This window comes from Rhipicephalus sanguineus, chromosome 11, assembly GCF_013339695.2.
Source record: "Rhipicephalus sanguineus isolate Rsan-2018 chromosome 11, BIME_Rsan_1.4, whole genome shotgun sequence".
NCBI lineage: Eukaryota > Metazoa > Arthropoda > Arachnida > Ixodida > Ixodidae > Rhipicephalus > Rhipicephalus sanguineus.
In genome coordinates, this window is record NC_051186.1 from 5,849,498 (window position 1) to 5,864,809 (window position 15,312).

Here is a 15,312-nt window from a genome sequence, read left to right on the forward strand (position 1 = left end):
GACCGGATCCTATACCAAGTCATGACCAGCTGCTGGTGCTCACTGATGACGGTGATGATGCCCTTGTTCAAGAACTGTCAAGAAATTCTTCCACACAAGCACACGGGTTCGTAAAACGTGCGTGTGTTCTCGGGACACGTATAAGCACTACGTATCAGCTCACCGCTTCTGGTGTTGGTAATACCCACGTTGCCATTGGCAGCGTTACCCAACCGTAAACAACTGGTTATATAACACATATGCGGCTCTTCAGCATATATATGTGTGCGTATAAAATTTATACAAATCTTTAGCATCATTTTGTAACGTGTCGCTGACTAAAAAAAGTTACGCCAGTCACCTACCCGCCGCATGCTTCGCATAACATTGACTCCCACGGTACGTGGGATCTGCCGAATTTTCATGTCATGACCCGACAGTCATATTCGTCAAATCCTCTTACCCTTCCGTGCCATTTTTTCTCTACACCAAGTTAAGGAGGCGATCATGAAAGCACCCAGACGTAGGCTGCTAGATAGATAGATAGACAGGTACGTAGACAGAAACGCTCAAAGTGCCAAAGGTTCGCTAATAAATGCTTCGCATTTATTATATGTGTCGTTGAGTATGAGCTGGTGGTTTTAAACAGGTTTCTGCAAACATCCCACTAAAACACATATTCCTCAGAGGGACCCCCTCCTCTCTCCCCTACTGTTTTCGATTTCCAGAAGACGGCTCTGAGAGGTGGCTTAGCTGTACACCCTTTCCTTCTCTCCCCCAGAAAGAAGGAAAGAACTAGAATCCCGGATAAAAGCCTTGCGTGAGTGCACATAAGTTCTGGTATGTGTCGTTCGGTGTTAGCTAAATCCCCCAGATATGCCCAATTATTTTATTGCCAATATGCAACAACTTCTCGCTGGCAGTGTCATCTGTGCATTCTTGAGTCACCTATGCATAGCAGACATCTTCGGGTAGTGCACGGCCGTTTCGTATCACGGAAAAAGGAGGGAGAAACGTTGAGTGAATCGACCGGGCGAAGCGTAGCATGAACTTTTATACAATCGAGGACCTGTTCTTGTGTCAGCGGTGTTCACCTATGTTCGCGATTCGAGCTAAGTTCGCGATTTTACCGATTCGAGCAAAAATAAAAAGTTGGCTAATTAAAGTTTGTGACTTAATTAGCGCTTAGTCATGAAAACATACAGGTTGTATGTACACACAAGTACCACTAATGTACAAGTACACATTTCCTAGAGCGCATGCCTTTTATAAAAATCTTGGTCCAAGTTGGCTGGGACAGCTGGTGTATATATATCGCATTGGTATATATCGCATTGGTAGGCAAACTCACTCATGAGTTGACGTTGACTCACTGATGACCATGGGCCAGTCTCGATCTGACCGATATATATATATATATATATATATATATATATATATATATATATATATATATATATATATATATATATATATATATATATATATATATATATATATCACGTTCACCAGACCTACTCATCCAGGATCTCTCGGTCAGATCGAGACTGGCCCATGGTCATCAGTGAGTCAACGTCAACTCATGAGTGAGTTTGCCTACCAATGCGATGCAAATCCATTGGCAAGTAATCGCCTAGTTTAAAGAGGTGGCCAAGCAAAACGAAGATATCCGCCATGCAAATTAAATCATATCAAACTTTTATTTTAAGTTTTACCATTCGCGTTGCTCAAGCGTCGGGTCCAAAAAGTCTTGAAATTAAAAAAAAAAAGAAATGTTCCGTAGTAATGGCCCAAACCGGTAATGTCACATAAGTTATTTAGCGCGACACAGTTTTACTCCCGCGCGTAAAATTCCAAGCACCCTCACCGCATCACAAAATTTGATCCCGAAATATAACGCCTGAGTATCTACTGCTCACATTGGCATATACTGGTACGATTTTTTCAGCGCGATCGGATATGGTCGAAAAACCACCGGGCTCTATTTACATAGAATGACCCATATATATATATATATATATATATATATATATATATATATATATATATATATATATATATATATATCGTGCTTTTTTTGCGAATGACTGCGACGAAAGTATCAGCGAAAGTATCAGGCATATTGGTGTCAGCGATTCGCTAGTTAGTGCGTTCGTTGGTTTTAAATGCGAAGCATTTCTTAGCGAACCTCTGGCACTTTGAGCGTTTCTATCTACGTATCTATCTATCTATCTATCTATCTATCTATCTAGCCGCCTACGTCTGGGTGCTCTCATGATCGCCTCCTTAACTTGGTGTAGACCAAAATTTGCATGGGAGGGTAAAAGGATCTGACAAATATGATTGCCGGGTCATGACATGAATAACCTTAAAATCCTTTCGCGTACGACGTCAAACCCTTTCCACTGGACACGTGTGGCACATACCCGTAAACCACGGGCCGCGGTCTACGGGTATGCGCCACAGGTGACTGACAGTGTATATCTACCCAGGAACGGCGAGAACAGACATTGGTAACTTACATTGGCAGCGTTGACTCAACGAATGGAAAGAATGAAAATTAGTATCCCAGCAGGAATCGAACCCAAGCATTCTGCGTGGCAATCAGGTATTCTACCACTTAGCCACGCCAGGTCTATAAACTGGTTTGGAAAAATAGCCTACGCAGGCGTAAGATCGGTGCAACGTCAATTGTGGTTGTGGTACTGGCTATCTAATTTTACAAGAAAGCAATAAACACTACATGATACTCCTACGATGTGTACTCCTACGATACAGGTGTCATATCAGATTAACGTCTGTAGTTCCAGTGTTGGCTCCGCTTTTATGGCAGTCTAATAAACATAACGTTTGTATTCCTATGATTCAGCAAGCTATATTGAAGCATTGCTCGACCCCGGAGGAATACACTAGCGAAAGTTACATATGATATCCACATCACCGCACCGTAAAGTGCACTTCGTCCACCAGAACGACGCAGTGTCCTATTCATTTCTTACGAGGCTGGGCGATGGCCTCATGCTGACCGAGGATGATGCCAGATTGATTGACAGCCGCTTTGTACACTAGGCTACGCAGACACATACGTCCAGGTAATCTACGAATACGACAAACATCATCCACTGATGTTGGTCTACGTCGCACTATGCAGGCCTACCAGCCTCGACGGCCTATACTTCACCAACGCGAAGGGTGGCTTCAGGTTCCGACATGTCGCTGGCTCTGTCGTCAGACAATTTGTCTACGAAATGACCGAGGCTTCCACGAATTCCAGCAGCTCTACTATACCACATACTTCACTACACATGGGCCCCTCGTCATCACGATCGCTGCTGGTGCTCACTGATCACGGTGATGATGCCCTTGTTCAAGAACTGTCAAGAACTTCTTGCACAAATGCACACGGGTTTGTGAAACGTGCGTGCGTTCTCGGGACACGTATAAGCATATCAGCTTACCGCTTCTGGTGTTGGTAATACCCACGTTGCCATTGGCAGCGTTACCCAACCGTAAACAACTGGTTATATAACACATATGCGGCTCTTCAACATATATATGTGTGCGTATAAAATTTATACAAATCTTTAGCGTCATTTTGTAACGTGTCGCTCAGTTAAAAAAAGTTACGCCACAGTCACCTTCCCGGCGCATGCTTCGCATAACGTCGACTACCACGGTACGTGGGATCTGCCAAATTTTTATTTACCCAATTTTTCAATTTTCGCTATTGTTTACGGCTGTATTCTGTATAAACATCTAGCGTTCCAGTCAGGTCAACCTCAGTGCTAACCGGCTATAATTTCTGGTTTCACTTTCACGCTGCCTTTTTATGCAACATCACACATACTGGTTTGTAATCTTTTTATGTCGTATACGCTTGAAGTGTATTAATGTTCCGTTGGTTTCATCCACAGACTGCAACAACTGCCGTGTCAAGCTTCCAGAGGCCAATAAGTGGGAGATCCAACACGCGGTGAGTCCTACTATGCGTGATTGAATGGAAAAAAAACTTTATTCAGGTCCATCGGGGCGTGAACTAGCACGTAGCGGGCCGCTCCCACGTCGGGACAGATAGGCTGATGGTTCCGCTCCATTTATAGTTTAGGTGGCCGTGCTAAATGAACTATCCGATGCTATTGGTACGATAGGCGGGTATGTTGCACTATAGCGTGTCTCGCCAATCAGTGACGAGCTCGCTGCATGCTCCTGCGCAGAGGTCGGCTCGCCCTTTGTTCGCCAATAATCGTTTCGTAAAGGTTCCATTTACTAGGTCCGTACTGGTTATTTGCGGACCTAGTGAATAGACCCGACGGGTAGCTTTTATATGCCACAGGTACTAACCATACAAGAAGAGCGCCTACCCTCTGCCCAAAAGAAAGAGCCACCCCTGCTAACCGAAGTGGTGGGCCCGATGTACACAGTCTCAAGACTCTGAGCTGCTCGTGGCAAGTTCCGCTTGCCGAAATGGTATGGTTAGCTAGAAGTGCATGGACGTCGTCTTGTAATGTTTACGCGCGTCACACTTAGCCATCTTTCGCATCCATATGTTTTCTCAATAAGTGAGAAACTGCAATATCCTTGCAAAAGCACGGCTAATTGGGCTAGTTGGTATTGGTTCATATTTAGACTGGATGGGGCGCGCACACAGACTGGGGCACAAGAAGGAAACCGCGCTTGTGTTGTTCGCATGGTTTCCTTCTTGTGTCCCTGTCTTTGTGCGCGCCTCATCCAGTCTAAATATGATGCAATATCCGTGCTTACCGAAATTACATACGCCAGTTCAGGAGTTGCATTGCATTGTACGCCCCCTCCGCGCATGCTCAGTCCCCGGCTAATGTGTAGGCGGTACTCGCGCTAATTACAGAAAAAAAAAGCTATTGTAAGTAATCCACAGCCACTGGGAATAGTTTCCGTTTGTATTATTAGGCATTAAGCATATTAGGCGTCAATATATTACGGTTATCGAGCACGATGTTTTGACGTGGTTGAAAGATGGCGAAAAGTATGTTCCACTCAGACTAGTCTCTGGTTGTGCGTGTTGACCTTTCCGCAAGAACTACAACTAAGTTCACGCATTCTATTATGCCAACTCCTCTGTGGACGCAGTTCAGTGTCGAGGCTTTCCTGGACAGTGGCAGAATGACGGACTTCGAGTTCCGGGTGAAGCCGGACGACGATCCCGACATCCCCGAGCGGAGATTCCGTGTGCACAAACTCTTCCTAGCCATGAGGAACGAGGTGTTCGACGCCATGTTTTTTGGAGACCTGGCTGAGAAAAGTGAGGTCGTCATCACGGACGTACACCCAGACGGCTTCGATTTGCTCCTCAGGTGAGATGAACGGTCACAGTGTCTCAGCTACAGCGTCCTGCAGGCTAGCAGGAAGTTTCTCCTTTGACATAGGTTATCGTGAGGCATGTCATTTGGCATCTAACTAAAACCAGCACAAATAACTATACGCAAGATGAGCCGCTTTTGATTCATTGTGAGTTGTGGTAGATTTAAAGGGCACTAAAGAGCAATACTATTTTTCTCAAACTAGTAAAGTACTCTTTCACGATACCAAAAACACCACGCTTGCGGCGAGGAGACGCTTAGTAAGCGAGAAAACGCGCGAAAAGGAAATGTGGGTGGCGGCGCCACCTAGAAGTTTCCGCACCATTCGCCATGACGTCACATATTTTGACGGCGCCTACTAGGGACTACGTAGTTCCCACTCGATAAAAATGAAGTGCATTGTCCTCTGAGGTGTCCATAGACTTAACATACCAAGTCCGGGGTAATTTTGTTGAGCCAATGGCGACAAAATACGATGAATACACTTTGAAGTTCGTGACGTCACGCGGGGAGATTCCGGCGCGAAATTTAAAAATGAAACTTTGAACTTGATTTTGTCCTGTATTAATAAACCTATGATGGCGAAATTAACGACATTAGACTTCTCGGAGCACAATTTATCGATCTAAACCGATTCATTGTTCCTCTTTAGTGTACCTTCAAGGTTGCGTCAAACAAAGATACGCCCTCAATCCCTTCCTTCATTTACCTGCCATATATGTCACTGTAATTGAGAAAAAAATAAAAACATCATACGAAATAAATGATGAAATCAACGGCACTGAGACTTTAAGAGTAAAGGCCCCAAAGGAAATGCGTCGAAGCCAGTGCGCATGCGCGAGACGCGTATACTTTGTTAAAGTTTTGCGTCGGGCACGCTAAGCCCGAATTCAGCGGGAACCCCAAAACGTGGGCCAATAGCTTTCCGTCAGCAACCATGGCGGCACTTACTGAAGCGATCGCTGTAATCTATATCCAGGCATCCTACCGCTGGTTAAATAATGACGTCATTAGTAAATACAGTAAAACCTCGGTGATACGATCACGGCTCGTACGAATTTCGGTGTGATACGAATTTTTCTGTGGTCCCGGCCAAGGCCCATTATCCTGCAATGTATTGGAGTACGGTTGTTGCGAACCGATTTGCACCCCGCGACGTTTGATACGAAGGTACGCTAGCGCACAGGTACGAACAGCGCTGCCCGCGTTGTCACGGAAGACCCGGCAGTCACGCGCGGGCGCGGGCATGCGCGCGGCGCGACCATGAACGGTGCGTCGTTGCCTCCGAGATAGAGCGCGCGAATCTTGGAGGCCTTTAGGCGCCCTCGCGTTCAGGTTACAGATGACGTTGACGTCGCTTTTTTTTTTTTCCCCGAAGCGTTGACTCGTGCTCCTGTGCTCGAGGCGGCAGCGTGTTTGTACTGTGTTAACTCGTGCCTGCCACGTCGATGCAAGCCATGTCCCCGCAATCAGAGGTTCTATCAAACAAGACTGAAACCTGGGCGGCGGGTTCTTCATGAAGTCCCATTAAACGTGGACGAAGACTCCAAGAGACGAAGCGGAGGGTCTTGGCGAAAGAGCTTGGCCTCTATCTATCATGTGCAAAGCGCTTCTTAAATCACTTTCACCGCAGTACTTTGGTGTCATGCGGAAAAGCGCAGTAAGATTATGAAGGGGCTACTAGCGGTCACGGGGCACAACACATCTGGTTCATTAATTACACAGGCTCGCATGCACCGTATATATACGAGTGCAGGTATGATCGCTGACGTCTAAAAACTTTACTTGCAATCATTCAGAGCTGTTCATGACGTCGCTGCGGCCCTGAAAAACACTAAATCAAAGCGTAGGCCAACTTGCTTTTGTCGCATACTGATTTCCCATGTTTTCTGGTGATACGAACTTCTGATGATACAAATATTTTTGGTAACCCCGCGAGATTCGTATCACCGAGGTTTTACTGCAATTTCTAGTGTAGGCCACGCTCTCCCATCTCACACATGCAACGAAGTTTCGTAGAAAACTAGCTGCTGCTTTTTAAGGCTGGTTGGCGGTTTGAGAGCCCCTAGGCTCAAGGTGGCTGTTGAATCAGGGATGGATTATCTTGGCTGAGGATCGCAAGCAGTTTTACTCACAGAATTGGTGACTATCAACCACGGACCCGTAACCATGTTTTAACTACAATTAACAGCATACGCGCAGCGAAGCCATATGGTTATATGAGGTTTTAATAACTATTAATCGCAGCTTCTCTTTCTAGTCGCCGTAGTGCTTCAAGTCCTAGGCGCAAGTGCAAGCGCAACACCCATTTCTAAGTTTCGTACATCCTGTGCAACCGAAAGATAAAACGTGCAAACTTTTGGCGCCCTTGTTCTAAAAGTCAGTCATGTCAACAGCGGTATTTGGCAGGAAAAAAATACATACAGAAAAAGTTCTGGTTATTGAGTAGGCGAGCAGAAATAAATTTGAGAAATAATTTTAATTTTTAGTGCCAAGTTGAATGTCGTGCTGTGCATTACTCTTTGAAACGTCATATTTAAAAGTTCGCGGTGAGTTACATTGTTTGCACAGTCGGATACAACTTAAGAAGTCTGTAGCGGCCCCGCCCAGGTTACCCAGTCGCGACCGCCGATTGCCGCAGCGACTACAGGAAATAGTCCCGCTCCTGACGGTCGGACGACGAGGTCACCGGCTTACGACGTTAGTATACAGAGCCCATTGATGAAGCCTTGCGTGCATTCGCTTTTGAGGTGGAAATGGTGCTGCCTTTTAATGTTGCGCCTGACTATACTAGGTCTTTCTGCGTTTCTGAGTTTGAACGCGATAATGAATAAAGATGAAACGAGCGTGCATCGTGTGCACGAAAGCAGTGCTCCATAGTAAGGATTTATAAATGTGTCACTGACAGGCACTGCTGGGAAAACGGGCGAAACATGCGAATCTGATGACGGTACATACATAAACAGTCACATGCATTGTCTCTTGTTCTTTCACATACGCCTGCGCTTGTTTATTTGTTACCCGTAGTCTCTCATGTTGCTGAAATACGAGGAATTGTGCTTGATGTCTTAACATTACGCAACTTGCCTTGCGTAGTGTGGTCTCATACGTGTCTTTCTGATCGACTTTTAAATCCATGCACTCAGGTATCTGTGCATTCAAATACATTGGGTTTTGTCCTTGCACGCACGTCTGCGCTTGTTTGTTTGTTACCCGTAGTCCCTCGTGTTACTTGAATACGAGGAATTGTGGTTGATATGTGTTAACATTACGCAACTTGCCTTGCGAAGCTAGCAGTCCGTGAAGTGTCTTTCTGATCGACCTTTCAATTGTTGCACTCAGGTTCCTGTACTCTGGCAAGCCTAAGATCAGGAGCATTGACGACGCGCTTCACGCGAGGTTCGCCGCCAAAAAGTACCTGGTTCAGGGTCTTGTCGACGCTTGCAGTGAATACATAGCGAAAAACCTCAAGGCCGATCGGCTGTGCTCATTTATAGACTACTACATGCAAAGCCGCGAGCCAGAAATGGACGCCGTTGTGGATTCACTCCTTACGTCGTTCAATGCCCCGGCCATCCTCACCTCGAAGGAATTCAACTTGGCCCTCGAGGAGACTGTTCGGTACATCGTGGATAAAATCAGGAAGGTTTCCGAAGGCAGCGTGATCAAGGCCGTGTTCGGCTGGGCCCAGGAACAGTGCGTCAAAAGCCTGCATTCGGACAACCCGATCGAAGTGAAGGCACTTATGCGCACTTTCTATCCAAAGCTGCGGTTCTTGACCATGACGGCTGAAGAGTTTGTAGCGGGATTCAGTTCCTGGGGTCTGCTTGAAGACGCCGAGAATCTTGCGATACTGCGCAATATCGTAAAGAGAGGATGTCAGAGTCTGCCGGAAGGATTCTGCAACGTCACCAACAATCGCTTCTAGTTATGGGGAGAACGGTTACGACCTTGTCGCACAAGAACGTGTGGTGGCCGTTGATCTCGTCGTGGTCCGTCCATATCCGTTAACTGCCACTTCGGCCACACGGTTGAATTTAGTGCCATTTTGCTCTGGTACAATAAAGTTATTTTATTAAGGAACTGTTTGTCTAATAACATAGTGTGTTTTTCTCAGAAGTCCTACAAATTCACGAATTGCAATGCCGTGCAAACTACCACGGGCGACGACTCGAAATAAGCGATTGATTGTCACTGCGAAGGTGATGTACCGTAATATTCCGGTGGGTCAATCGCATGAAGTGACGCGATGAAACGTGAGTTCTACGTGGTCTACCTTTCGCTGTTTCCGAACTATCATAGTGATGGATACTTGTAGCGTATCTCGGCAAAATAAAGATTTGACAGGTTACTTGGAACTTTAACTTGATTTCAAGTAGTCTGTCTTAGCAAAGGTGATCATAAAAGGGAGCAATGAAGCATAATACAGAATACCACAATTTAGGAATCGGTGTAAGCGAAGCTATGTGGAGGTGGCCTGGTGAGCTTACTGACCGGTGAAGCACTAATCCGATGAATTATGCAATACGTGTCTATAGCATGGAACCCTTTTCTGAAAAATAACATTCACAAGAATGAGCCTGTACAGTCTAAAGCCGTTGATTTTATACGCCGCAAATATGACAGATATTTTTCGCTTTTCTCTAACATTTCTAGTCTTAGCCTTGCCCCTTTGTCAACCGTCGCCACACTGATTGTTTAAAGTTTCTGTGCCCCCTAATTAACTTGACATTCCTCAATTGTTTAGAAAAATATGTCAAGTTCGCCGCTTCTTTCCGTACTCGCAACTCTCGCAAACTAAATGTTTTAATAAGCGGCGCACAAAAGGGCAACGAACACGTACATAAAAAAGACGCAAGCACAAGCGCTGTGTTTGCAAGCACAGCGCTTGTGTTTGCGTCTTTTTTGTGTACGTGTTCGTTGCCCTTTTGTGCGCTGCCTATTCGAAAATCATGGCGCACCAACTAGCCCATCAGTACATTTTAAGAAATGTTTTTTTAACATTTCAAACTAGAGTTGACATGTTAAAATGCTGGTTTTTTCCTCAACAATTGAACACTACAATGCTGGTTACCAGGAGGGGTTCGCCAATTACCGTGTCGTTACTTTTTGTCTGCACTTGAGGTGTTATGTATGATTCCCACTTCTGCAATAGTCCCAACGGGCTGCAGTCTGCAGAAATAAATAAAAAAATGAAAACACGAAAATCTGTTAACGCAGTCGGTGGATAAATGAATGGATACCACGGTGCCTCTATAAGGGAGGGTGACTTGTAAAACAAAGATCAAATATAATTCGGCCTCATGGCCTCCATGTTTTAAAGGGGCCCTGCAGCACTTCTTCAGTACGGTCGGAAAGCGCTGCCGATCGGTAGTCGAGGCTTTTGAGAACACGCGAGCGAAACATAGAGCAGCACGCGGCCTGGAATTTACAAATCCCAATGTCAGCTAGAAATTTCCCTCTTTATACAATTGATGCGAAATACCCAAATTCCCGCGCCATACTCCCAAATTTACGGCCATTGGCTGATTTGAGCACCCTGAGCTGCATAGTTACTCTGGTGGCCGCGGGATGCCGCCACGTGCCCGCAATCACACTGAAGGTAAGCCGCGCGTTTGCAAAAAAAAAGTGCTCAAGGTCATGACGTGCGCGTGACGTAACTTCTTCCCCCCCCCGTGCCATCCATCCCTGCTTAGCTTCCAGCGCGGTCGTCAGGACGAGAGAAGACAGGAAGCGATTACAGCGTGCGATGTCTCTGTGACTCCGCTCGTACTTGACGGATTCTAAAAATTTTTGCGGCGATTGATTCGTGAGGCAATAAACTCCTTTCATGCAGAGCCCCTTTACCGCAGTAGTATTTTCGTAAATTAACTGTAAATTCATAGCCTAACTTTCCGCGCTTAGTGGTAGAACAAAGTTGGTTTTGATGCTATTTAGATTTTTCTTGTATCTCTACATTCATGTCACCAGTCCTCTTCGGCTTTTTATTTATCTCTATCGCTGGCATTTACCATCCGCACGCACACATGCATACTAGCTGCCCTTTAATTGACGTCCTAATATTCACCACTCTGCCGGGCGCCGATACCGCATGAAAACGTTTGCGGAAGTTTCCTTCAGCTTCGTGTACATGAAAATTACTTTAAATGCCGCGGGAACATTGTAGATTTGGTCCACGGACCCACAGTGGTACCTCTCTGGTTGTCGCGCGGGATCCGTTGCGAAGATGCTCGCGTATCTTTATTACAGGTTGCGAAATGAAAAAGACATTTGCGATCCGAATTTATGACGTCATATTTCGTTCCGTTAGAATTAATTAAGACGGACAGGCTGGAGAAATCACAGTGCGAAGGTAACAAGTACTCATACGATAGACGATCGCAGATGCACTGGGTGTTTGCAAGATACGTTCTTTGGGCTGATTACCTTGTGTGGTTTCATCCACCAACGGTTTCGCTACTTTACACGACGTGGACGAAGCTTGCTTGTCTTCTTTCTTGATCTGTTTGGATCATAGTCGTATAACAAGTGCCGTGGTATGCCTGTATGCGCCATAGGGTGATGACCTGTCTATACCAACCAAGGAACAGAGAAAAAAAAGTATAAGCCTCTTTGCATGGGTTAGATAAGACCTGGGCTTGCCGTTCGTTATAGTTGTTAATCTTAATGTATGGGACAAATTCTCAAAAACGTGCTGCAACGACACTTAGCCAGCAACCACACGGTAAACAGATCGTGAATAAATGTATTACATCAACGGTTGCATATCAACGGTTGCACATCAACGGAGCTACCTCCGCCAAATATCATTTGGCGGAGGTAGCTCTTTTCTAACGCGAAGTATGCTTGCAGTGTTGACCTTCCGCCTTGTAACAGTCTAATAAACTTTAAATATGCACTACTATGACACAAACCGCTATAGCGGGCCGTTGCTTGTCCCAGCAGGCATTCGCCAACGAGCGCTGCTAACAATTCATTTCGGTGAAAGTGACATCTGTGCTGTAACGCGAGCGCCGACGTTACGCTGGACAGCAACGTGGGGCCCTTTACACGCCAGTGCAGTCCACATGCCTGGTAATGGCCCATTATGCACGCAATTACTCAAATTACACAAAGGCGGCGTAAACCTCGTCGGACTTCGCTCAAAGCCTTAAAATGCCACATAAGCAGCAACTCGCTGTCTGCTTCGTATGAAATGGATTCTCGCAATTTCTGGGATCAACCGGAATTACGTAGTCTTTTTCAAAGGTGTGCAGATCTTTGTTCGCCTTTATGTGTTTCTCGGACTTCGCGTCCGCATCTTGGAAAACCTTGCCTTCGGCATCGCTTTCGTGCACAAGCAGCTATACGAGACTCTTGTGTATTCGTGTACTTGCGCGGCCACCGGCGACCCGCTGGGAGGGGATCGCTCCACCTCTCACCTCCCCGACCCCGACCGCATAGGGTCGTTTTCCAAAGCGCTTTGATGCACTGGCGTCGTTCTGTGGTAGAAGACTTGACTACCAAGCAGAATGCCTGAGTTCCATTCCGGAACGAACTCCGAATTTTCTTACAGTCGTGTGTTTCAAGTGCGTAGCACTTAAGGACCCGGCTTGTCGTCCGCCGTCCCGTGCCGCATGGTCACGCAGTGGTCAATACAGTAAATACAGCCCGACAACAAGGCTAAAAATGCTCAAAACCAGTTCGAAATAAACTAACGAGGTCTAAAATAATATAAACTACAGAAATAACTACGAATTAATCGCATTAATTTACCGCAAAATCGCGACAAACGCTTCTCAAGCATCCGGGTGACACCCGTGCCGCGCAAGAGAGGGCGCCACCACCGCCTTGGCAGGCGCGCGATTGTGAAGGGAAACGCTGGGTTGTCCGTGCTACACTTCCTCGGGTTTCACGATAGTGGAGTCGCATTAAGCGCGGGATTTCGAATTACGCCAGAGCCTACGCGAGAACGACTACAGCGCTACATTAAGCGTATAAATTTTGTACCGCACGCCTCGTTCTTAACGCAATAGCGTTAAATAGCTCGTTTCGCAGGCATTCCGGTGCCGGCGTCGTTGTTTCTGAGCGAAAAATCATCTTCTTGTCCGTGACCGAAAAATCGAGAAAGATGCAGATAAAATAAATAATAAAAAAATCGGCAGATCCCACGAAACGTGGGAGTCGATGTTATGCGAAGCATGCGGCGGGTAGGTGACTGTGGCGTAACTTTTTTACTGAGCGACATGTTACAAAATGACGCTAAAGATTTGTATAAATTTTATACGCACACATATATATGTTGAAGAGCAGCATATGTGTTATATAACCAGTTGTTTATGGTTGGGTAACGCTGCCAATGGCAACGTGGGTATTACCAACACCAGAAGCGGTAAGCTCATATGTAGTGCTTATACGTGTCCCGAGAACGCACGCACGTTTTACGAACCCGTGTGCATGTGTGCAAGAAGTTGACAGTTCTTGAACAAGGGCATCATCACCGTGATCAGTGAGCACCAGCAGCTGGTCATGACTTGTTATGGGATCCGGTCGTGATCGTGGTGACGAGGGGTCCATGTGTAGGGAAGTATGTGGTATAGTAGAGCTGTTGGAATTCGTGGATGCTTCGGTCATTTCGTCGACAAATTATCTGTCGACAGAGCCGGCGACATGTCGGAACCTGAAGCCACCCTTCGCATTGGTGAGGTATAGGCCGTCGAGGCTGGGCCTGGATAGTGCTACATAGACCAACATCAGTGGATGGTGTTTGTCGTATTCGTAGACTACCTGGGCGTATGTGGCCTACGTAGCCTAGTCTACAGAGCGGCTGTCAATCAATCTGGCATCATCCTCGGTCAGCATGAGGCCATCGCCCAGCCTCGTAAGAAATGAAGAGACACTGCGTCGTTCTGGTGGACGAAGTGCACTTTACGGTGCGGCGGTGTGGATATCATATGTAACTTTTTGTTATTGTATTCCTCCGGGGTCGAACAATGCTTCAATATAGCTTGCTGAATCATAGGAATACAAATGTAATGTTTATTAGACTGCTATAAAAGCGTAGCCAACACTGGAACTACAGACGTTAATCTGATATGACGCCTGTATCGTAGGAGTATCATGTAGTGTTTATTGCTTTCTTGGAAAGTTAGCACCACAACCACAATTGACGTTGCACCGATATTACGCCTGCGTAGGCTGTTTTTCCAAACCAGTTTATAGACCTGGCGTGGCTCAATGGTAGAATACCTGATTGCCACGCAGAAAGCTTGGGTTCGATTCCTGCTGGGATCCTAATTTTCATTCTTTCCATTCGTTGAGTCAACGCTGCCGATATTGGTTTTCCTTAACACTCTAGCATTTAAGTTACCAATGTCTGTTCTCGCCGTTCCTGGGTAGATATAAACTGTTAATCACCTGTGGCGCATACCCGTACACCGCGGCCCGTGGTAAACGGGTATGTGCCACACGTGTCTAGTGGAAAGGGTTTGACGACGTACGCGACATGATTTTAACGTTATTTGTGTCATGACCCGGCAGTCATATTCGTCAAATCCCCTTACCCTCCCATGCAAATTTTGGTCTACACCAAGTTAAGGAGGCGATTATGAGAGCACCCAGACGTAGGCGGCTAGATAGACATATAGATAGATAGATATGTATATAGAAACGCTTAAAGTGCCAGAGGTTAGCTAAGAAATGCTTCGCATTTAAAATGTTAGGTTCGAGTGCGAATAGAACCTAGGCCGTCTGCGTGGCAAGCAGGTGTTCTAACAGAAATCCACGCTGTTGCTTGAAACGGCTTCGAAAGAAAAAATACTGTGGGAATGTCATGTAGCGGAACGAAACTCCTTAACGCACGTAATATTGCGTGGCAGAAGCGTAGAATCGCGCCAGGCGTCAAAACATGTGAATTGAGCAACGAGTGGGCGTTTTAAAGGCCCAACCATTGCAAAAAAAGCGTTCACACATATTTAATCGTCATCAGCTGCAAAAACATCAACAAAAGTAACAGCTG

The 15,312-nt window shown here is 46.0% G+C and overlaps 1 protein-coding gene across 1 annotated transcript; it reads left to right on the forward strand.

The window, feature by feature from the left end:
• Positions 1-1,533: 1,533 nt before the first annotated feature.
• LOC119374261 (BTB/POZ domain-containing protein 6) lies at positions 1,534-9,243 on the forward strand. Its single transcript, XM_037644336.1, has 4 exons — positions 1,534-1,543; positions 3,894-3,952; positions 5,086-5,309; positions 8,658-9,243. The coding sequence occupies exons 1-4, from the start codon at positions 1,534-1,536 to the stop codon at positions 9,241-9,243; spliced, it is 879 nt and encodes a 292-aa protein (XP_037500264.1).
• Positions 9,244-15,312: the final 6,069 nt, after the last annotated feature.

What these genes read in the sequence shown, in the direction of transcription:
- LOC119374261 (XM_037644336.1), top strand. An exon ending in AGTGGGAGATCCAACACGCG is followed by an intron (nt 3,953 to 5,085) that starts GTGAGTCCTACT and finishes CTGTGGACGCAG; the next exon opens with TTCAGTGTCGAGGCTTTCCT. An exon ending in GGCTTCGATTTGCTCCTCAG is followed by an intron (nt 5,310 to 8,657) that starts GTGAGATGAACG and finishes TGTTGCACTCAG; the next exon opens with GTTCCTGTACTCTGGCAAGC.